Source organism: Macrotis lagotis, chromosome 6, assembly GCF_037893015.1.
Source record: "Macrotis lagotis isolate mMagLag1 chromosome 6, bilby.v1.9.chrom.fasta, whole genome shotgun sequence".
NCBI lineage: Eukaryota > Metazoa > Chordata > Mammalia > Peramelemorphia > Peramelidae > Macrotis > Macrotis lagotis.
Genome location: NC_133663.1, coordinates 18321196 through 18346791, shown reverse-complemented (window position 1 = coordinate 18346791; position 25596 = coordinate 18321196). Strand labels below are relative to the sequence as shown.

Genomic DNA, 25596 nt, shown 5'->3' with positions numbered 1-25596 from the left:
TTAAGTCACTAATGATAATGACATTTTATTAAAATGAACAGAACTAAATAAAAGGATATAAGCTGGCAGAGAGAAGAAAATTTATGATACATGCATGGGGTGGAAGGTGGTGAAGGAGTAGGGCCTGCCCAAATGCATTGAGGCAGTTCTGTCAGGGGAGGATTAGAGACTAGTTAATCTAATTGTGTTGGACTATGGAGTATGGCAAGAGAACTAGTAAAAAGAAGGGTTGTGCAGCCTAGCTGTGGAGGCCCTGTATGTCCAGAAAAGGAGCATGATTTTATCCTGACTTCAGAGTCTACTACCAATGATAACTGGATGATGGATAAAGAATAAAACAGAAAAAAAATTTTAAGTACATAAGTACATTCAGGCATTAAAATGAGGTTACAATAACTTTGATAATGAATTGACTAAGGAAAAGGATTCCAGTTATGCTTTTGGTGTGATTTTAAAACCATAGCTTCAATTTATACTTACCTGAGTTTCATTTACTGATCTTAATAATGGACTGTTCCCCCCCCCCATTTGAAGTCCTTTTCTTTCCCTTTCTCTTTCTTTCCTCTTCCCAAATCTAAAATTATGCAAATTCATAGCAATAGTTATAATAAAAATGGAAAACTGACTGTAATTTTCTGGAACAAACTAATTTTCTAAATTAACAAAATGTTCTAAAATGAATGATAAATGTTCAAATTATCTGTAAATTGCCTGCAGTGATAAGAAGGTATAATAAAGATTCACACATTAGCTGTGAGTGGAAGAATGATGTCATACTTAAATGTTATCTCCCTTTCTGTTTTACATCTTGAACCCACGATTAAGCTGAAGAAAAGGCAAACTTCCAGAATATAGATTTCGATGATGAAAGTAGTCTTAACCTTACAGAACTAAGAGAAAAGAAGACCATGAAAATCAAAGACAGTCAAATAATTTCTATTTCATCCATTACCTGTACAGTTGAGCCCTATTCAAAAATGGCACTGGTATATGGTTTAGAGAGACATCATTGGACATGAGTACATCTCAAACAGAAAGATCACAGTAGACCCTTAGATGACAGCTCCCTTCTAACCTGACTCAGCTCCTGGACTACACTTTGCCAGCAGGTACTTCCCTCCTACAGGCTTTCAGCTCCTTTTTATGAGCCTACTTTTCTGCCCCATTATCAAGTGAACTCCTGAGGGCAAAGATCCTCTTTCTGCTTTATTACCATACTGATGACAAGACTATCAAGAGACCTACTATCACTATCAAGACCCTACTATCGAAAGAGAATCGCCATAAAACGACCTTATTGAATGATGCTTTGCTTGATGTTACTGTAATGCTGGGGTACCTCAATGACAAGGAAAAAGACCTACCTGTAAAAGGCCAGAATCTCCCACTGTATCCTGACCAACACTGGAAATTCTGTTTCCTACACTATCAGGCCACTGGGGTAAGAGGGTCTGAAAGAGACAGGGAGAAGAATGTCTTTGCCCAACATTACCCTCACTTCAATCAGCATAATGCACATGTTCATGTCATCGTTCATTTAATGTCATGGTCTTCTGTGAATTGCATCATCATCCTCATTGCTCCCTCTATATAGCCCAGGGTCTGACTTGCTCCTCTCTTCTTCTTCCTCACTCTGTCTCCCCCACCCCCACACTTTCTGTCCTTCCTGGCCCTCTTCTCTTACTATCTCTCCCTCTTGCCTACCAAGAAGCCATTGTAACTTATCAAAGGTGTTCAACCTCTATTCCTCAACACTCTTGGAATGTCTAGTTTTAGTTTTCTGAAGTAATGTCCATATTGAATTAAGAATGAAGATTATGCCCTCAATTTTTTTTACAAGGTCAGTGTAAGAAACATTCAGCTGAATGATAAAGGCATTACTGTTACCTAACACCCATTCTATTAACACAGATAAGTTAAATTCCTTTCACAAGTTTTTGCCAGAAAAATGTTTGTCTCTCCAGACAAGTGTGCATACTTCCTTTTAACACACAGTAAGAAATGTGAATGAAATCTAGTCTATTTCCTATTATTCTAAATTGCCAAGAAAATCAGCACAAAAATTTATTGTTCAACAATGCTTCCTATGGCGGATTTTTGTTCTGATTCTATTTGTAAGTTAGAATCACAGAATGCTGGAGCTAAAAGAACACCCTTCTCCCTTCCTCAATGAGGTTAGCATCCGGTTTCTATCTCCATCCTTCCCAACTTGTATCCTCCACATATAGATGGGGACCCCTCCACCACCCTCATCTGTCAGCTTATCCTGCTGCTCACTTTCCATGACTTCCTTCCTCCATTCCACATGAACTGGACACAGGGATGACCATCCCCTGGACCTCGCCATCATTCACTAGTGCTTGACTTCCTCATTTTCTGAATTCCCTCATCCTTCCCCTTGGTCCTGGGATCCTTCCCCAGTTGGCTGGCCCCCTTGCACTGGCTCCACTCTCTCTTCCCTGTGTTGACCCCCCCACCCCCACCCCTGAGGAACCTGCCCTAGACCTGATCTGCTCCCTATTGCTTTTCTTTGGAGGGAAGCGCGCTTCATTATGAGTCTTCTGGGATTGTAGGGTGAGCTCTGGGACGATCAGAGTTGTTTGTCTTTACAATACTGTTGTCATTATATAAATTATTCTCCTATTCTGCTAATTTTACTTTAATCCAAGAGTTTCCAGGTTTCTCTGAACTGATTTCTTCATAATTTCTTACAGCAAATAATATTCTAATCTATTCATAGATTCAAATTTACTTAGCCATTCCTAGTTAATGGACAACCCCCCCCCCCCAGTTTCCACTTCTTTGCCATCATAAAAAGACGCTAAGCATATTTTTGTAAATATGGACCTTCTCCCTCTTTGTTCATGTCTAATCTTGGCTGAATGGGATTAGCTTGTGCAAATATTCCCTTGAGCTTTACAGAGTTTATACTAAAATACATACTTGGAAAATACAAATATCTAGGATTGTGGAAAAAAGGAGAAGTCATATCTTACCCAGACCTCACACTCTAATTTTTAGTTAGTGTCTGAGAGGGAGTGACTGCTAGCAGAAAGGAAAGAAACTCAGATCAGTACCAAGAATAAGAGAAAAAAATACATGGAAGAGGAGGTTCCAATGTGTTCTTTTTTTTTTTTAGGTTTTTGCAAGGTAATGGGGTTAAGTGACTTGCCCAAGGCCACACAGCTGGGTAATTATTAAGTGTCTGAGGCTGGATTTGAACTCAGGTCCTCCTGACTCCAGGGCCGGTGCTCTATCTACTGCGCCACCTAGCCGCCCCTCCAATGTGTTCTAATGGAGAAAAGATACAGAAGGAATTGCGAGGGTTATTCCCTGCAAACTTGATTTCACATCTTGCTCAGGGCTGGCATTAGTCATATCATTCAAAATCATTTCACATAACACCAGGTATTGGCAATTATTTTTCTAAAATCTATCCTAGGCCCAAACTACTTCGTTGTCAGTGGATCAAATGATTTATTATGAACTTGAACTCTAGTCAGGGGAGATATTTTGAGAGACTAGAGGACATTTATTAAAAAAAAACCCCACTTTATTCTTTATATGACCCAGAAGATATTAGCAAATCGACTTTAGGTGTATTTCTTTAATATGGTTTGGCTTCTTATTTTTCTTGGCTGTAGGGATGCACCTGAGTATGTATCTATGGAGAGGCAGATTTTTCTGGAGCCCAACTGTTTGCTCACTTATTTATACTTCTTCAATTTCTCAACTATTTTTATCTTCTGGTGAATAAAATCAATTTAGATTTTGATGCTGACTGTGCCCAAACCATTGCCTAATAAACAAATTGGTTCCTCTCAAGCCCTTCTTTGAAGCCCTCCTCTTTGAGGGACAAGCTTGAGCCCTCAGTGGGGTATGGAACTTGGCTCTGAAGAACAGGAGAAAATCACAAAATAGGCAGAGCTTTAGCCTCATAATAAGCAGGTTTAAAGGGAAGCAAGTCATATGACATAGTCTAGTGAAGAATTTCTAGATACAGAAATATAGTTTGAAAGTACAGTTTTATCCAACACATTACCTCCATTGCTTAGAATAGGGAGTGTCCAGGCCCATGGCAATACTAACTATAGTGAGGCAGGAAAACAAGGAGGGAGATGGTTCATATGGGGCTCTTGGAAGAAGCTGCATGGAACAAATAGTCATTTTGCCGGCTCTGAGCCTCCCTCTGAGGACAGCTTCCCTGCCCTACTCCATGATGACCTCTCCCTGGACCTGTGCCTGTCTTTCAACTTTCTGCCATGTTCTTGAATTTGATTACCCTTTAAATACCAGTCTCGTCTACAAGGGCATTTCATTATAACACTATGTTGACCTCTCCCAGAGGTGCTTCCTAGACAGGTGAGGTCCAATTAAAGGTCCATGATAATCTATCTCAATTCTACTCCACTAAAATTGACTTGAAACTCATTTGTGGGGTGCTATGGGGCACTGAGAAGGCTGCTGGCCTTGGACTCAAGAGAAGTTTGGGTTTGAAGTCTAGTTCGCCACTTACCAGTCTTGTGGCCTTGGGAAACAAATACCTTCTGGCAGACTCCATTATCTTTAAAGTGGGAATAGTAATATTTGCCCTGCCACTCTCCTGTGTTTGTGTTGAGGAAAGGGATTTATAAGGCTTAAAGCCAAATATAAGTGAACTATTACTGTTACTGGTAACTAATATGCATTTTGTGGGTATAGAAGATATTTGGTGAAGAGAAAGATAGAAACTTTGGATAAAAACTATTAATTTGTCCCCTAAAATGGTGCTAATATGGAGCTCTCTGTGTATAAGAATGTTTCAGTGTAATAGAAAGTCTGAAAACATTCTAATAATTATAAAAACAATCAATGTCTTTGGAAAAGGTATATCACAACTCTATAAGTAAGACTTACAAAACAGATAAGAACAGGGAAGTATCTCTTTCAAAAGTGAATTTTCAGTGGGGGTGTCAAGTAACATGCTAAATCTTCAATAAAATATTCAAGTTAAAAGGCAATTAAAATCTGTTGTTTGATCTAATACAGTGATGCCTACCACTAGCATAGAATTGTAAGAAATAAAACTGATTTTCATAGAAGGTGGATCTTAAGAGAAACTACCAGAAACAAAAGCAGGCCATTTTGTCAGAATTATTGCACCAATCCCTTTAGGGCTACAGATGACAAAACAATTTAAACCATCTGGTCAGGAAAAAAAATCACAGAGGAGCTTATTTTTTCTCCTTTAAAAGCTTACTCTAAAACTTGTGCCCTAGTTCTGCTAATTTTATTTGTAAAATTATTCATAATTGAAGACCTGAATATAGAAGAATATGTGTGTATAGGCTGGTTTTCAGCACATGAGTAAATGAAGTCAGACCATTTCTTCAGTCCTTCTTCATTCCCTTCCCCTAAATCAATATGAAGTCAGCTATGGTTGAGTTTCAAACCTGCCCCAGAGAGGACTTCTTTAGGAGTCAGCACCACAGTTGGGAAGCAGTGTCAGTAAATCAGGGCCTCCAGCAGATGCTAACCAGAAGGGAAGAAATATATAAATGGCATGGTTAAGGAAAAACATATTTGGGGGCTGAGGGGGAAAAGATGTATACTAGATACTAACTACATGTTAAACAAATGGGTATAGTTTATGAATCAACAATGGATGTACTGTAATAGATCAGCAGGATTTCCAAATTCATAAGGTCTGTGGCCAGATTACTCCCTCACCTCACACAGATGTTACTTTATATGAAGAGTCTTGCTCTTCAAAAAAACCAGTTTGTTACCTACCCATTTGCCTAGAGGAGTGGGACTGAGACAATCAGGAGTAGAGTGACATTATTTCAGCTGTCCGGTGACAACAAAGTTGATGTTTAGAGACTGAGATGAGATAAGGGAGATTTGTCAGATCTGTCAGGCTGGTTAGTCCAGACTCCAAGAGAGTGGAAGTTGGCTGTGTTGAAATTTAGAAGTAGCAGTTCACCAAAGAGACAAGAGGCAGAATGGAAGAGCAGGCATTTGGGATCTGGTTCTCACCCCTGACTTCCCAGCTTGACACTGAGTAAGTATGGGCCTCAGTTTCCTTAACTGTTAAATAATTAGATGACCTTGAAAGTCCCTGTCTGTTCTCATGCTATGATCTCATGATCTCTTGGTTTTGTATAAAAGCTCAGTTTTGTAAGAAAAAGGAGGGTGGAGCACACTGCCCATCCTGGAGGCTTGTCCTCTGCCTCATCTTTAGGGTGCGCCATTGTTATATGGGTAGAACACACACACACACACATCCACACACACACACACACACACACACACACACACACACCCTCTGATTTCTTGGATGTCCTCCTTTAATGTAGATCGACATTTCTAACAAATCTGTCTGAGGCCTGAGACAATAAAGATTTGTCCAGTGTCATACTGTCATATGTGCCAGGGGTAAGACTTCCTGAGTATGCCACACTGCTTCATGTTTTATAAGATATACATAATTCAAATGCTATTGTAAAGAATCCTTACAGGGAGACATGTCTACATATATAGAAACAACATCTCTACATATGTGAAAGCAATTGCAGAATTCGAAGTCATGGACACTAACGGTTCTGTGCCCCGGAAGACCAGCCTCTCCAGCCTCGCTGCAGTGCAGATGCAGCATTCCCATTACAATACCAGTTTGAGAGGCTCCAAGTCGAGGCCCAGGAACTGACTGCTTGGACCACAGCATCAATGCTTCCTTCTCTTCTATTTTTTTTTTAAACCTCAGGGATTCTTCAAGATTACACACTGAGTAATCTTCTGCCAGCTTGGCAACAAGTGAGCGGATGCTGATGAAGCAGGTCCCTCCTGTTACCCGGCCCAAGCCCTTGTCAATAATCAATCCGGACTGAGCAGAACCCACAATAAGCAACGAGCATGTCATGCTTTACACATACTTAGAATTAAATATTTAACTTAATTCAGTTAACATTAACAAATGCTGGGGCAGCTAGATGAGGCAGTGGATAGAGCACCAGCCCTGGAGTCAGGAGGACCTGAGTTCAAATCTGACCTTAGACACTTCATAATTGTCTAGCTGTGTGGCCTTGGGAAAACCACTTAAATCTATTGCCTTAAATAAATAAAATTGAAAAAAACCCCTAACAAATACTTATTGTGACATTATACAGGGAATATAAAGACTAAAAAAACAAAAAACCAAACTCCAATGATTGTAAGTTCCTTGAAGGCAGGGACTAACCTTTGCCTTTTTTGGGGTACATAGTATATTTTCTGAATTAAATTGAGTTAAACTTCTAGCTTTCATTTTCCTATACTTGTTTTCTTCTTTTAGAAAATGTAATTTTCTTTTGTTTCAAATATAAACCTTTTTTTCCCTTTTCCTCTTCCTCATTCCCACTGAGAAAGGAAGAAAAACAAAACTTGTTATAACCATGTACAGTCAAGTAAAACAAATTCCTGTGTTGGCCATAAAAATACACCTCAGTCACTGTAATGTTAAAAATTTCTATTTTCCTTCATAATTTTTAGTTTAGTTTAGGAGAGTTTAGTTTAGTTTAGGAGAAAACACAGTTTTTTAATTTTTTTTTTGGGGGGGTTTTATTTATTTATTTATTTGTTAGGCAATGGGGTTAAGGGGCTTGCCCAAGCCAACACGGCTAGGTAATTATTAAGTGTTTGAGACCGGATTTGAACCCAGGTACTCCTGACTCCAGGGCCGGAGCTTTATCCACTGCGCCACCTAGCCGCCCCGAGAAAACACAGTTTGAAAAAAATGTTTCAAAATGTTTTGTGATCTGAATTAAGATTTCATATTTCATTAATAATTTGTAATGCTTATGAAACCTGTTCATATCTTCCACTACTAATTTACTGAAAACTGGTTCTTTGTGTTACAAATTTGTGTCAATTATAAAATTTAGATATCAGACTTTTGTTGGTGATATTTGGGGCAGATATTTTCTGATTATATTAAATGTTCTAATTCTGTCATTGATTTTCATCATTGTAAAAGCTTTTAAATTTTAGTCAATCAAAATTTTCTCTTGTATTCTTTATAAAAACCATGGTTGATGAAAAATTCTCTTCCAAGACATAATTCTAAAAAGAATCTAATTAAAATTTTTCTTAATTTTGTACGTGTGACCTTTCAATGTCAGATCATGCATCCACTAAATGATTATTGTGATGGTCTAAGATGATGGTCTAAATCTAATTTCTGCCAAAATGCTTTCTTGGTGTCTTGGAAGAAATTTATGTACTTGGGCTTATCAAGCACTGGGTTCCTATTTTTGATTGCCTCTGTTTCTTGCTTTTACTGAGTCTGATATACTAATCTACTTTTCTGCTTTTTGACTTGTACTTAATAGACTTGAGCACTAATACATTTTAATATAATTTGAGCCTGGTAATGCTGTAACTCTCATTCACACTTTTTTTTTCTTTTGATTTCTCTTAAGACTATGGACCTTTTTCTTCCAAATGAATCTTAAGTCTTCAAGCTTTCGGGAATTTGTTTGATATAATACAAAGTCTAAAAATTAATATTATTTTTAATTATACTAGTTTAGGCCAATTAAATACTACATTTCTTTTAGATTATGAAATCTATTTTTGTAGAGAATTTTGTAGTTTTATTTATACACCTTGCATATGAATTGGTGGGTTAATTATAGATGTTTTATGTATTTCATAGTTGTTTGGAATGGAGTTTTCTAACAATAATGATGATGATGATGATGATGATGATGATGATGAAGATGATAGCCAACATTTATATAGCACTCTAAGCTTTACAAAAATACTTTTATTTTCTCTTTTTATCATTATAACCACCCTGGGAGGTAGGTGCTATTATTATCACTCCCATTTTACAAATGAGGAAGCTAAGGCAAACAGTGAACATCTGAGGCAGGATCTGAACTCAGTATCCTGATTTCAGACCTCCATCTACTGTGCCACCTAGCTTTTCTCCTGGGTAGCTTTTGCTTGTATTGTAAAGAAATGCTAATGACTCTGGGGATGTCTGGTTATTTCCACATTATAATGCTTACACTCTGGCCATAGTCCCTATATCCTAGCCCTCTCCTTGCGCCTTGCTCTGTGCTGAGGACAACATGCTTTAATAAAATAAGCTCTACTGACTTGTTTCTCTTCTGAACCATTATGGAGAGGTCCCGCTGGGGCTCAGGAAGAGTGAGTTGGTCTGTCTTTACCTTCCGCAAGTCTGACTGAGTTTCCCTTGGTGTGGAACATCTATCCGCTGACATGTATCTTTCCTTTTGGTTTTCACTGATTTACCTTCTTAGGCACTGGGGGCTGCTTTTACTCAGTTGCTGCTGATTTTTCTTGCCACCAGCCTTCAGTTTGTTTTGCTCAAAGGGTAAAAGGTGGTCTGTTGAGACCCTGCTGCTGGCACTGTAGAAGGGGCCCCCATTCTTTCGACAGCACTTTCCTTTCAGCAATGGGCTTTCTTCACTCCCTAAGTTGATCTGCTCTTGACACGCACCATAAGTCAGTGAAGAGGTCCCTGAGGCCAGTGTAAAGTGGGACACTTGGAAAGGGACAGACATCTCCTTTGATTGTCAACATATTTCCTCCTGAGTTGTTCTAACTTTAATCAGTGCTCCTTTCCTCTCTTTTCCATTGGCCCCACAATTCTCTACCACTGCTCTTCTTCCTTCTTCTTGGGACTCATAGAATTGTCAAATTCATGGGCCTCAATTTCTGACAGGGACATTACCAAGTGTTAACTCCAAAAGACAGAGTTAACTCTCACCCACAATGAGAACCAAAGGGCTTTCCCAGGAGCTGGCAATGGTGGAAGGCAGAGGTTTGAGAATAATGAAAGCATCCAGAATCATGGGTCAATAGACTGGCTTTCAGTTCTATTGCAGCAGCTTTTTTTGTTATACCTTCTTTCATCATTGTCAAATTTTCTGATTTGAGGATTTTTACCCCCCCCCTCCTTTTTTTAGGTTTTTTGGCAAGGCAATGGGGTTAAGTGGCTTGCCCTAGGCCACACAGCTAGGTAATTATTAAATATCTGAGGCTGGATTTGAACTCAGGTCCTCCTGACTCCAGGGCTGGTGCTCTATCCATTGTGCCACTTAGCCACCCTGATTTTTAACTTCTGTTTCTTTTCCTTCCTCTTCTTAATCTGGATTCTGACCTTATCATTCCACTAAAACAACTCTCTCCAAAATGATCTTTTAGCTGTCAAAATCCAAAGGCCTTTTCTCAATCTTAATCTTACTTGATCTAAGCCTTTAATAATATTGATCACTCTCTCCTCCTTGCATTGCTCTTCTTTCCAGGTTTTGGGAAAACCATTCTCTTGTGGTTCTCCTTCCACTTAAGGGACAGTCCCTTCTCATTCTCTTGTGCTGGATTCTCTTGAAGGACTATGTCCTCCAATTGGAGATGTCTCTCTGAGTTCTGTTCTGGACCCTCTTCTCCTCTCCCTTGATAGTTTTTCATTTGATGACCATATCAAGCTTCCATGGATTTAATGATCATCTTTCTGCTGAGGCTTCTCAAATCTATCTTTCCTATTCCAATTTCTTTGCTTATCTTCACTCTCATATCCCAGTTATCTTCCAGGCATCTTGAAATGGATGTCTAAGAGACATCTAAGACGAAGCATGTCCAAAATGGACCTCATTGTCTTTCTCCCTAAATCCTCCCCTCTTTCTACCTTCCCTATTCTTGTAGAGAGAAACACCATACTCCCAGTCCCTCAGGTTTATAACCGAGAAGTCATCCTTGACTCCTTTCTATATGTTGTCCCTAAGCTGTTGCCAAGGTCTATCTATTCACCCCTGAAACATCATCTTTTCTCTAATACTGCCCCGACCCTGGTCCAGTCTCTCATCACCTTGGACCTGGTCACTATAATGGTTCCGGTGGGCCTGCCTACCTCTGGTCTCTCCCCATTCTCCTCCATCTTCCAGGCAACAGATTCCTGAAATACAGATTGAAATCTGTCACTCCCCTACTTACTAAACTCCAGTTGTTCCCTATTACTTCCAGGATAAAATATAAAATGCTCTTTTTGAATTTAAAGTCCTTCAAAACCTAGTTTCCTCTTAAGTCTGGTGCCTTCCCTCCCCATTGAGAGCTCCTAGAGGGCAGGGATCTTTGGCCTCTTTTTTATGTCCCAATACTTAGCACTGTCATACTGTCATATAATAGGCACTTAAAATCTTTACTGATTGCTTTTGGTAAGAGAGCTACCTTTCACCTTAATAGAATTTTCCCAATGTTTTTAAAAAAGTATTTCTTCTAAATGACCTCCGCCCTTCCTGAAGAATCTTTTCTTGTAACCAATAAAAATGGACACTGAAGCAAAGCAAATGAATGCACTGCGTCTGAAAATGTCTGCCTCCTTCCACAACTATTTGTACTTTGTTCATTGAATATTTAAACAAATGCTTGATTTGCCTTCTGCGAGGGCTGAAGACAAGTTTCAGAAGGGGGTGGCCCTTGGCAGTGAGGCCTGGATGGACACCGAGCACATTCTTGCCCCCCACAGTCCTGTACTCATCCTATACAACACCCACAATCGTTCTCCTGATCTCACCCACTTCATTCTGTAGCGCCCTAATCAAATTTGTGGTGTTCGATAGCTTTCCTTGTGTTGTAGCTTAGCAACTCCAACATATACATTCCAAAATTATTATCAATTCATCAATGAACTGTCTATTGTCCTATCCACTAATTTGGCTATCATTAATTCATCATCAGTATGCTGAAATAAAACATTGGAATCTTGTATTCTGTTTGTTTTTTGGAACTATCATAGGCAATAAATCAATGTCCTAAGTGTTTATGATTTACTATATAAATCTGAATGATTATGAATGTTGATTTCTATTATTACTCAAGTTTCAAGATTAAAAATCATAGAATTCTTTTTTAACTTAAGTAAATAATATTTGAGTATATTTCTGGAGCTGCCTGGCTTCAGGTCCACTCCAAGTTTTACTTACCTTAGTGGGCCTCCTGTTATAGAAAACACATCTGCTTGTTTTATTAAACTGAATTAATTCCATGGTGCCTAGACCCTCTGACTACATCTCTGGCTCCTCCTGACCAACTTCTCTGGATTCTAATCCTCTTGCTTGACTGATCTATAGTAGACATTTCTTCCTAACCTTGGATGATTTTCTAAGACATGATCCCTTGCCTGCCTGCACCTCCAGTTGACTCCTCTCTTATTTGTTTCCTGCAATCTTCCCCGTTCTATTTTTTTTCTGAGTCACCGTACAGAAGACTCACAGAATGATTAATAGGATGGAAAATAAAACCTCTGAATAAGGAATGGGGAAAGGAAATGGGATTATTTATCCTGTAGACATGACTATGGGCAAATGATTCAAGTTTTCAAGGAGAAAAAGTGTTATTATGTATAGTCTTTAGTTACTGCCTCCACTGAGTACCAAATAAAAAAGGAAATAGAATTAAGCAATACAACAAGGACTCTTAGTGAGACACATTAAATAATGGAAAATACTGGAAAAGCTTACAGAAAAAGTTTGCATTCTATCTTTTTTTGTGGAAGATTTTATAAAGAGAATTCCAGGAAACCTAGGAAACAGAAGACAGGCAAAACTGCAATGTCCAGACCAAAAGAAAAAAAGGTTTGGTTTCAAGTAGTAGCTACTGATAGTAGAGAGAAGTCCCCCTTACCTTTACCTTGATATCCTGACCCAAAACATCAGAAAGGGTAAATGTGGGGTTGTCTGGAACCTTCTATGGCTCCATAAATAAAGGGCATTTCCCTGCAAGATCCTATGCTAACCTTTCAATGTGACCCATGTACTACACATAGACATTATGTGCACGTGCACGTGCGCGCACGCGCACACACACACACACACACACACACACACACACGTATATGTCTAATGAGTGTAGATTATTGCCTGGGTATTAGCAAAGGGAAGAGAGCACAATTATTCATTCATCAGGATCTTGCCTACATTTTGATTGTACCTTTATTTTATGGATTTTTTTTATTCCCATGAAGCCATCAGAATATTCTGTGCCTCATTAAAGCACATTAGTAAAGAAAATGTGCTGGAGTTCCCCTAAACAAGCTAATTTCATCTATTTCTGCATCATGGCTTATTTCATTCTTTTTTAGGTACTGCTCAATCAGTAGTTGTAAACAAATGAATATCCTTTCCTATAGAAATGTAATTAAAATTGGATTCAGCTTTACTCTTTTTACAAATTGCTTCCCTGTTATGTGTTTAAGGTGGGGAAAAATTACAGAACAGTCAAGTTGGAGGAGCCTCAGAAGTCATTAAAGGAATGCTCTTCATTTTACAGAAGAAGCAACAGCAGCAGCAGCAGCAGCAGCAGCAGCAGCAGCAGCAGCTGAGGATGAATGAGAATGAGCATCTGGTCCAGGCAGACAGAGTTTTCATTGGTTTTGGAGAGAGAGGGAACCTCCACTGTTCATTTGGGTCATGTTACTGGCCCAGGCGATCTCGTTTGAGTCATGTGCTGGGCCCGGGTTACCTCATCTGAGTCATGTCACTGGTCTGGGCAACCTTGTCTGGGTCATGTCACTGGACCAGGCTTCAGGTTCCCTGTCTATGAAATGAGGAGGTTGGATCCAATGGTTCTGCTATTTTTTCTAGCTGGAGATCTTTGGTCTTCAGATTCATTGCAGGGGATCCTTCCCTAGCCCAAGCTGCTGGTGGAAATGAGCAGAAAGAGCAAGCTAATGAGCACTTACAGGCTTTGCAGTATCTTCACCAGTATCCTTCTCAATCTGTCCTCCCAACAACCCCAGGAAGAGGTGCTATGTTCATCCCTGTTTTATAGATGAGGAGGCTAGCTGAGAAAGGGCAAGTGACTTGCTCAGTGTCACAAGAGAGTGAGTGTGCCTGAGGCTGGTAGTCTGGATGATGATAATGACACAGCTCTGCAGAAGACTAAATGTGGGCCCAGGCAGAGGCAGATGGATCCCACTGGTTCTCTATGTCTATGTCCCTAATTTAATGAAATGCATTTGCCTCATTGATAGATTAGAAAATTAGGACATGGGGAATATTTTGGTAATAGTTTCATTTCCGGAGCTGTAGTCAATACCTTTATTCTTTTTCCTCTTAATATCTCAGTAAGCCCAACCAGGATTTGGACATTTCACCGACTATTTAAACAAGTTTGAAATGCTGCACAGGTTTGGTTAATGGAACAAAAGTTTTTTAACCTCAGATTTTCTTTGGAAGAAAAGATAATCAGTTTCAAAATTTTAATACTAAAATGTCCAAGATTCAAGATAAAATTACATGAAATGAATTCTAAAGAAATATTACAAATATATACAATCTAACAAAATAGCTTGGATTGAAACCAATTATGTATACTCAGTTTGAAAAATACAGACACTGGAAAGGAGGATTATTGTTTGGGGTAAGAGATCTGAGAATAATTGCATGAAACTAAGAAAATAAATATTTCCTTTAAGAGTTAAAGTTAAACAACTTTGCCTCCTTTCAAGGGAAGTGTTAGAAGTTCTTTTTTTTTTTCAGGTATGGAGAGTTAACCTTTAAGGTTTGGAAAAAGCAATTCCTTTCCTGGAGAGAGCAGACAAGAGGTAGAGCTACTTCAGGTCTAAAACTAAGAGAGTAGATACAAAAAGCAATGAAGTTAAATGTCTTTTGTATCAGAGATGAAAAAGATGGGAGCAGAAAAGAATTTTATGTGAATTTTTAAGAAGAAAAATACATTTGATAAAGAAAACTGAAAAAAAAATTAGAGTTTTTTGGTTCATTGTCTTACCATAAGTTGTCCTCATTTATTTCAGCCATCCCTGATCCCATTTAAATGACCCAGAACTAATAGCCTGTACCACCTCCTCCAGCACTTAACCTGTATGTTGTGGCATCCTAAGATGAAAGATGGTGTAGTGGACATAGTGGGGGACTTGGTGTTCCCCAAGTCTCTGTCCTGGGCTCTTTTACTTCTCTCTATATTCTCTTTCAGGGATCTCATTCCCTCCCAGGATTTTACAATCACCTTTATTGATTCTTAGATGTCTATATTAAGCCCTAGTCTCTCTCCTGAGTCCCTATGACCAAGTATTTATTGGACATTTTGTCCTGGTGTCCCACAGGCACTTCCCCCAAATGCACCACTCTTTCCAACTGCTCTATTTCTTTCAAGGTTTTCCACTCACCCAGATTTACACCCATCTGCAAGTCATCTAATAGAAGATATGGTTAAACTTATGGGAGAAAAGTTAGAAGGAAAAGAATAGTAAGGGAGAGAAGACAGAAGGAAAAGATAATCTTGCAAACATCCACAGCTGGGACCATGTTATGAATGATGAACCAGAAACAGAGATGAAGAAGAACACTCAGAAAAATGGGAAGAAAATGAGAAATTAGGGTTGAGAACATAGAGAGAGAGAGAGAGAGAGAGAGAGAGAGAGAGAGAGAGAGAGAGAGAGAGAGAATGGTCAGCAGTTTCAAAGTCAGCAGAGAAGTCAAGAAAGATGCGTTCTGAGAAAAAGATCATCAGACCTGGAAATGGCAAGATTAATGCTGATTCTGGAGAGAGCAGATGATGCTGAATGTGCCAGATTTCAAAGGGCTCGGTAGAGCCTGAGGGAAGGGGAAGTGGAGACATATACAGGATAATGGACTGCAAGCTGCATGAAGGAAAGAACTACATGTTAATATATGTTGGTACCTCATCTGGCATCTGGCCAGAATGTCTACATATACTTGGCAGTTGATAAATGTCTTTTGAATTGAGAGATCCCCATTAGTTTTTATTACATATACTTTTCATTTTAAAATTTGATACTTCTAACAGTTGCTAAATAAATGATTGATATCTAATGGCTTGTTGGTTAAACATTTTTCTTTTTACTATAAAATTTGGGGCTTAAAAGATTCTCTTATTTTCATTTGGAAAGTGAAACAGAGAACTTAAAATGATCTATAAAATCTTAGTGACCATGAACAAAATGAACTATGAGTCAGAGAATTAGGTAAGATCCCACCTCTCCTACTTAGGATGTATTTTTGCTTCTGAATGCTACGGGCCTCAGTTTACCCATTCATGGGAGACAGACTAGAGAGCTTGTGAGATCCTTTTAGCTTGTTATCTGTGACCTTCTGTGATCTGCTACTAATGATACCCTGAAAGCTAATGGCGATGCTGACTAATAACACAAAGTAGAGCTGACAATGGGGAGGACTGATAATCATAAAAACACCACTATACTTCTGCCTGGGTTTCCTGTTACAGGGCTAATTTGTGGGCATCTAATAAGCAATTGCTGTATAAGGTTTTACTGACACTGGAAAAATTTGATTGAGAAAGACAGCTGGTCAGTTAAAGCTGTATTTAGAGTGTAGGAATTTGGAGAGAAGAAAAAAGAACATTCAAGAGAGGATTCTCTATGAATGAAATGGAAGACAGGTTGTTATTGGGAGTCCAAATGGATAAGGTACTGACATTCCAAAAAAAGGTAAAACTTGCATAAAATGAAGTGTGGAGCAATTCAGCTTCATATACCATAATGGATATGAATGAACTCAAACGAAAGAACAATTCTATCATTGACAGTTATAGAGACCTTGATGGATTTTTCTCTCCATTAAAAAATTCCTTGGCACACACTGGAAATTTTAGAATGTCTGTATTACTCTGTGTCTCCCCTTATTTTGAAGAACACTTGCCAGGTTCTTTTTTTTCTTTTGGAAAGGCAATGGGGTTAAGTGACTTGCCCAAGGATACACAGCTAGGTAATTAAGTGTCTGAGGCCAAATTTGAACTCAGGGCCTCCTGATTCCAGGGCAGGTGGCCCTTGCCATTCATTTTCACTTCCATGAAAATATCTGGGAAAAAACCCAATAGGCAAAGTAAAGCACTCAATAATTAAAGCAAAGCATTGGGAAACAATTATAAGCGGTTGTTTTTTTTTTTTTTTGAGTCTGCAGTGTAAATAATGGGCAAAACATTTTCTAAACACACTGGAGTAGAAAATGGGAGGGAAAGTCGGTATTCTAATAATAGAAGAAATATAGAACTCAGGTTTAATGTAATTCAGTTTTTCTCAAGAATGAGCAGCATTTTGAAAAACCACGGTGGCTAATTAACAAGAAGAAAAATGGAAAACTAAACTTCTCTAGATAAAATAACTGAATTTTCTACATAAATTCTCATGGAGCAGGGAGAAAACATTGGAAAAGGAAAGTTGAAAAGGAGATGGTTTAGCACAGTATTTGGTCTACAGCAGGTACTTAATAAATGTCTTTTGACTGATTGATTGACTCAAGACAAAGCCCCATCACCAATTCAAGTTTAGCAAGTGGGAAATCAAGGGAGTCAGGGGTCATTTAGAATTGATTTGTGTCCTGGGGATAGGAGCTTTGTAGAGGATTGCTTACAGTCTTGTAAGAGGGAGGAGATGCACATCGATAATTGTGACACAAAGTAGAATATGAAAGTGGAATGAGAGGTATGAATGATGTTTTATGGCTGCTCAAGAGTAGGAAAATATTACTTCCAAGTTGGAGGAAATGGAAGAACAGAAAAAAATCATATTCAAACTCTTCAAAGGAAAAAAAAATCAAGATCAGAAGAGGAAAGAAAGCAGAATGCAAAATTTGAAGGACTGTGAATAGGAGAATTTCAAATGGGCTTCCCTAGTTTGAAAAGGTGATGGGAAAGTAGTTGCCCTAGAAAATTTGTGGTGGTGACTCTGGTTTTGGTCTGGAGAAAATACTTGCAAATATAAGGACTGCCTAATAGCCAGAATGAATTTGCCAGGACAGATCTTACTATGCTAATTCAATATCTTTCTTTTTTACAAACTCGAAAAGAGATGGAGCACGGCAGACACTGTTCATCTGCATCTTAATGAAGCTTTCAATTTTGCACTGCCCATGAACATGCCCAGAAAAGAAGGACCACACTGTCTAAATAATGTTAATATGACAAAGTAGATTACAGACTAGGATCCTGTGCTTCTGAGTCTCAAGTACTGCTTCAGACCGATTTTACATGGCCACACACCAAATATATCTTGGGGTGGAGGGTGATGCACTTCAAGGCTGAATTCTGCAGCCAGACTCAAGAAATTCAATATATCTAACATTCATTAATCATGCTCAGGAGGTTAATTTCATAGTTTTCAAACCCCCAGACAACACATGAGAAAATGTATACAACAACAAAAAAACTAGGAACTTAGCTGCTGCTTCATCTTCATACTCCAAAATGTAAAAGGAAAAAAGGGCGATTCCTTCAATGAGTTAATTAAAAGAATAGTTTTTCTTTTGTGAAATAAATGCAAGATGCCTCCTATTTAATAACTACATATGATCTTACAAACTCATATCAAGTTTTTCCCCAATGTACTTCTGTGCACTCCTGAGACATCTGAGCAGCAATACTGCACAGTGCAGATGGAGATGGAGAGTACAGTCTTTGAGTCAGGAAGACCAGGGGTCCAATCCTATCTTTGATACATAACTACCAGGGTGCTAGGCAGCTTTCTAAATTCCAGATAAATTTCTGATCTTATTGGGAGAGGGAGGTGAAATCACAGGACCAGACTACAAAATATCTTCATTATAACAAAAAAATTAACTGAGGCGGTTTGGTTTAATATTCTAGCAATGACTAGCTGATGTTGAAGAGGGGGCAAAAAGACTGGTGACATACAGAAGCTGTCAGTGGCACTCTCCCAGGGAGCTGCGCCAGGGGTGCCACCAATTGGTGAATTCTTGAGATAAAATAAATATACAAGTACTGTACCTTCTACCTTTCTTCTTTTTGCTTCTTCCTCACTTCGCTCTTTGGCTTTCAGGGCTTCATCGGCTTTAGCTGAAAAAAAATGAGAAAATATTAAGATTTATTGGATGCTCATTCTGACATGGGTTTCCATGGCTCAGGAGGCTAAGGATGAACTCAGGCTGACTAAGAGCATTAAGGTGGTCAGAGTTGTGGTCATTTTGTGTTTCTAGATCAAATTTATTAGGCAAAGGGAATAAAAATCAATTGAGTATTTTTCTATCTTAAGCACACAAAATACCCTAAGTTGTGTAGATGGAAATTTAACCCCACCACTTGGGAACCTTGAAGTCCATCAAATTAGTGACACTTTATTCCTCATGGTCATGACTTATGAACAAAACAAATTGCTGTGAAAGATAAAGTCAAAAGGAATAATGGGTCCAACACCAAAAAATGTAATGGTTGTCTGAACCAATAATTTGTCAGTCTAGGGCATTGGGCTTCAACCGGAACAATGGCTCTCTGACCCCAACCCATTTCAAGTTTAGGATGCCTGCAGGAGCAAAGGCAGCACAGTACCAAATTAGGTGGCATATTTTTTTTTTTCTGCATTACAAATCAGAGTGGTAGTATCTTCTTCTTGTTATGACAGCATTCAGTAAAAAAGAATCGTTTCCCCTCTAGAAACCACTTTGCCTTATTACTTAATTATCTACTAGTTGCTCAACTGCAGGGGTTTTCAAATACTTTACTACAGATGTTAAAGAAGATTAAAAATATACAGCACAGTAACAAGGGACCATCAATATACTCTGTAAATTAATTAAATTTCTGTTCTAGCACATCATTTATTCCAAAGCATTAATGTCTCAAAGGAGCTATTCTCCTTTATTGCCATCTCACTGCCTGATGAGTGAACTAAGTGAAAATAAGTCTCTAATAACATTATAGTTGATGAAATATTAAGTTAAAAAAAAGCACTGCCTTGTCAAAAGAAAAAGAAATAATCAAAAGTATCAGCAATAAACTTTGGGCTATACTCTGTAACAGAAGCACTAGAGGTACTGGTAAGTGCTGGTGTAAAATAAACATGTGTTGGATCCTTATTTGTCTACATATTTCTGGGTGTTTTTTAAAGATGTATCACATGAGTTAGAAACCTCTAGCTTGCCTAGGAAGCAAAAAGGAATGACCTGTAGGCCACATGAATATTATACTTCAAAGTCTGATGTTTCTGGGCACTTTCTTAAAATATACAACCTAAATAATGGTGTTATGAAGTGATAGGGTCAATTAGAGAGACACCTGTTTCCTTTTAAAAGCTTTTTATACATAAACTACATTTAATGTCATGAAATATTAAAACTTTTCTGACACTCTCTATCATTGCAAGAATCTATTAAATTAGATAATAAAAACAAACCACTAGTAACTCTAAAGACATTTACTTCATTTACACTTTATTCTCCCTGGTAGAAGGAAAAGGATAATAGAAATTCCATTTAAATTCAATTTTAGTTATAAGTGTAATTGTAGATATACCCCTTGAGTCATGTAAAATGCTCAGCTTATGTTTCTTTCCAATTATCCCGCTCAGATTCACATTCTCCTCCTTACAACCGTCTTCAATATGTATTAGCAGAGCTCATTAGCCTGAAATTTAATAATGCAAACATCAGGTGGATTTCAAGAACTTCCATTAACAACGCAAGATGGATTGCTTATATATAGCTCTTGGGCCAACTGGGCGCAATTTAAATTCAATAAACTACCCTGCCGAAATTTGATTTATCTATTTCACTATGCTAGTTTGTTTTTTCTTATTGGTTTGTTGCTGTACGTGGACAATTCATTGGAATATTGTTTTATATGGCTGTTGTTTTTTAAAACTTCAAATAGCTCTTATCCTATGGTTAAATATTTCATATAATTGAGCTTTAATGCTTCCAATAAAGATTTCTAGCTACACAGAGATTTTTAAAATATCTTTGACTATGTCAAAAATTATTAATTTTTTTCTGGCTAAAATGGGCAAGATATAAATGGAAGTCAAAAAATCAAATATTTTAAAATAGTCTTTAATTTTTTTTCTATCTTATGCCTATTAAAAAATTGAAGAACAGGTTCAAGAAAATTTACTTATTTAAACAGTCTTGATGAGGGAATCTAGAAGATTGTGTGATATTAGAATATTTAAGTCTTATCTTTATTTGCTTCATGGAAATTTATCAGGGATATATAACTTTTATACTATTCACTGTCTTTGTTTGCCATGTGAAATTGGAATAAAATTCTTTGGATTTTCTATACTCTGAAAAAAATGCAACTTTGATAGCAGATCTTCCTTAATCCCTGACCTTCAAATAGGAGTCAATCAAAATTCTACTCCAGGAAGTATTATTTAATTAAAAAAAAGTTTTATCACTCACTGGTTGTGGCTATATCGTTAGCATTGGGTTGAAGAAACCTTATATTTTGAAGCTTTACTTCTCTTGTTGTGACCCTCATTTCCTGAAGGTTTATACAATGCCAGCCCTGGTAGGCTCTACCAAGGAAGTAGACGGGTTTTAGGTAGGATTCTCATAAAAGGTTGACACTGAAGGCCAGCCCAGCCAACTGAGGCAGGTATATGCTGAAATAAATAATTTGGAAAATAACCACTCTAAAAGTCTACTGAGTCATAATAGGGTTTCAGTCTGTATAAGGACAGGGAGTCCCCATCACGCTACTGAACATAAATCTCTGACATATGGGAAGGTCTTTCCATCCCGAGCTTAATTCTTTCCTGCTGCAGTGAAAACCTTTAAAGTCTTGGCTACATCTTCTTGATTCTAGAGGTGTATCATTTTGAATAATTTCACTGACTGACTCCATCAACTAAGAATGTCTTTATTAAGCACCAACTATATGCTATTGCTGCATCGAAGCCAAGGCTATCAGGAGAAGTGAAACCAGAATTTCCTGATCTAAGGAGCTTCCACTTTAATAGCAGACAAGTTGCCCTTGGACAGACAAGTAACTCTACAACAGGTCTATGGTCACCAAAGAAGCTGGAAGGGATTAGGAAAGACCACAGGCAGCAAGGGGTGCTTGTGTTGAGTCAGGAAGGAAATGTGACATCTAAGAAGAGGGGAGGAGGTGCGCTGCCCACAGGGGGAAACAAGTATAGAGGTGTGGAGGTGGGAGACCCAGTGTGGCCCCTGGGGGGAGGGCCAGCGGTTAAGGAGAGAGAGAGGGGATGGGGCATGGGGCAGAGAAGAGGGCTACAGGTGGAGATTCCAGAATCACCTGCAAGAAGAGAGGAGGGAGGGAGAGGGGGAGAGAAAGAGAAAGAGAAAGAGAAAGAGAGAGAGAGAGAGAGAGAGAGAGAGAGAGAGAGAGAGAGAGAGAGAGAGAGAGAGAGAAAGAGAATGAGAACAGGGCCATGTCAGAGCAGTGGAAACCTAATTAGTTGCTGATAAATTGGAAATTCTATTTTTTTCTCTTAAGAAGTGAAAGACAAGAATTTTGAGGGAAGTGAGGTGAATGTGTAGGAAAGATGCATGACTTTTGGAGGGTTCTGTGCTCCTTTTGCACCCCCATAGCTATCTCCCTTGCCAGCGGTAGTTCTACTTTCCCATGGCTCTCTGTCTCTTCCTCTCAGCTCAGAACCTGGCCTCCAGTCTCACTTCACACACAGAGGCTGTTTGTTGAGCACTCCCTCTTCTCCTCTCCTCATTTCCCATGATGGGCTGCTCTTCTCCTTGCCAAGGTGAACCCCTCTAGGTGCCCAAGGGAGCCTATTCCATCCCATCTCTCAGACAGTTGCCCCTTCTGGCACCCCACTCTCACTTATCTTCAGCTCCCAAATATACCCTGGTTTTCTTCATCTTCAAAGACCCTTCACTGGATCCAGCTCACACTCTTCTCCCTTCTCTGGCTAACCTGTTTGAGAAGGTGGGTCTGTAATGAATATTTCTACTACCTTTTCTCTTCCCCTTTTATTAATTTTCTGCAGCCTGGCTTCTGACCTGATCATTCCCTCAAACTGTTCTCCCCAAGGTCAACATTGACCTTTTAATTGCCAAATCACTGTTAGATTTCCCAGTCTTCACTCTTTTTGATTCCTCTGCTGCCTTTCATACAGTCCAGGACACTCTTCTCTCTCCCCAGGTTCTTCTACTTATCTGACCGCTCCTCATTCTCATGCTAGATTTTCATCCAGGTCACAGAGCTCTGATCTGGTTCCTCTTCTCTCCTCCCTCTCCTATTTCACTCAATGATCTCATCAGCTCCCATACATTCAATTATCTCTATGGAGACGATGCTCTGACCTACTTAGCTAGCCCTAACCCCTTTGCAGACATCTAGTCTTGCATCTCCAATTGCCTACTGGACATCTCAAAAAGGAGATCTGCAGACATCTAAAACTCAACATGTGCAAAACTCAATTTATTGTCCTTCACTCCAAGGCCCTCCTTCTTCCAAACTGCACTCTACTGTCAAGGTTACCACTCTCCTTCTGGTCATCCAGCTTCGGTGTCTTCTTTGACTTTCCTTGCTCTCTCCCAGCCCCATATCCAATCAGCTGCCAAGACCTATCATTTCAACCCCTTCATACAAGTCTTCTTTTCTCCTCTGACACGACTCTGCACCTGGGTGAGCATCATCATCATCCACCTGTGCTAAAAGCCTGCTACGGTTGACCTCCTGTCTCAGGGGCCTCCCCACCAGTTCGTCTATCACTCAGTTATCAGACTGGGTTTTCTAAACTGAAGATCTGACCATATCACTCTCCCTCTACTCCCCCATTCAATTGACTATTACTACATCAATGCTATCAACTCTTGTTTGGCTTTTAAAGCCCCCAGTAACTGGCCACCTTCTACAAATTGGAGCTTAAACTTTAGACTGGGATCCAGTGACAGTGGCTTCCTAGATGCTGCTTGCAAAAGATCCTCCCTGTCCAAATTTGAGTGCTCTCACTGGTTACCCTCCAGGCCTGGAATTCTCTCCCTCCTCATATCTGCCTCCTACCTGACTTAGTTTCTACCAACCTAAAATCCAACCTTCTAAGGGAAGCCATTCTCCATTCCCTATAGTGCTTTCTGTTGGATCATCTCTGATTTATTCAGTATATATCTTTTTTTGCACATGGGGCAGGTAACCTATACATCTGGAGTTGGCTGAAAAGACTCTAGGCCCAAGTTACCATTTTGGGAGCTTGCCAGATGAAAATACCCGATTGGCATGGTTCTGATCCCCTAGAAGTCTCTGTATAGGAAATGAAAGTATACAGAAAGAGGCTAGAGGGCCTGGAGTTAGAATGTGAGAGTAATTTGTGGCAAGTGGAAGTACTTGTCCCTGGGAAAGCAACAGGGGAGGTATTTGCAGATGGTGTAAAAAATGCTTCCTGAAATTCAGAGACTAAAGTTTGGTATCAAAGAGTGAAATAAAAGGCCACTATAAAAGGCCATGAAATATCAGTAAATGGATACAGTAGAATAATGGAAATCTGCCTGTTTTAAAGGTTATTTTAGTTGCCAGTGCTGTTTATGCTTATTCTGAAAAATTTACCAAACTAGGGCATATATTGATCATTGCTCTTAGAAAGTTTGGGAAGAGATCCTCACTCTCATTCCCCTCACCACACTAATCGATAGCTCTTTTCCCCTCCTAGTTCTGTCCTCTGGGGTCATGGTCATCATATTCTCCCCAAGTCTTCTTCTGTTCAAGCCAAATATCCTAAGTTCCTTCAAATAATTCTCCTGTGGTCTGAAGATGGGCCATCAGTTTCCTAGTGGCTCTGGTCTGATTGTACCATGGCTCATGAATGTCCTCTCAAAAGGGTGGCACCTGGGCCTGAATACATTGCTCTGGCAGTGAGCACCAGGAGATATGTGAAGGAGGATGAGAATACCACCCACAACCTAGGTCACAGTTCTTAGACAACACGCCCAACTGGGATCTGAGGCTATTTCAAGATACTTTATTCTCTTCTTCTATTTCCAACAATTTAAAAGGGTGACTCACAATATTCCAATGTGTTATGATCACCAGGGACACCTACATTTTACAATACAACAAATATAAATAACATAAGACTTGTAGAGTATTTGCATGATTTCACAAAGAATTTAAAATTGCTTGACACATGCATATTTTATGAATGACAAAAGGCTAAAGTCATTTGCTAGAGGTCACACAGCATCGAGAAAGTCAGGGAATCCAAGCCCAGTACCCCTTTCCCAGCCCATTCCTTAGGTATTTAATCACTTTTAAAGGTAACAGTTATTTGAAACTGGACATTTACAACCAAATTTCTATCCAAATTCAGCTTATTATTAATTATTAATCATTATTAAAAAGCTGCAGATTCCTGATCTATCCAAGTAAGTAGCTTACTTTTATGAAGCAGGATCAGAAAAGTCAGAGCTTTTGAGTTGGAAGGGATCTTAGAGATGATTGAGACTTCAGAGACCAGAGCAAGATAAATGACTCAGTTAATATTTTAATGTGTGATTTCCTGAGAAAGATGTGAAATTGGGGTATCTACAGAAGGAACGGCAATAAGGATGCTAGTGTTCCTACTTCAGAAAAAACACTAAGAACTTTGAAAAAAATGTGAAAAAGGATTATGGTAGCCAGCAGGCCAGGGTCAAGAAAGCTGGCCTCCAAGCTAGGAGGACTGGCTGTATGACCCATGGAAGTCAAACACTGTCTCATTGCTTTAGGCAACTCTCAAAGAAGGCTGGCCATGGAAAAAGGTGCTGATCTGCATTGGCAGAGGCACTGTCCACATTTGGAAGTTTCCTACCTTAAGGAAACATGTGAGTACCTTGTATGAAAACACATAACTATGATTTAACA

The 25596-nt window shown here is 39.0% G+C and overlaps 1 protein-coding gene across 1 annotated transcript in view; it reads right to left on the bottom strand.

Moving 5' to 3' along the window:
• RSRC1 (arginine and serine rich coiled-coil 1) overlaps positions 1-25596 on the bottom strand; it is a 367121-nt gene that overhangs the window by 44084 nt on the left and 297441 nt on the right. Inside the window, exon 10 of the mRNA XM_074192717.1 lies at positions 18769-18837. Within this exon, the coding sequence (XP_074048818.1) occupies positions 18769-18837 (69 nt within the window). The remainder of the gene's footprint in view (positions 1-18768; positions 18838-25596) is intronic.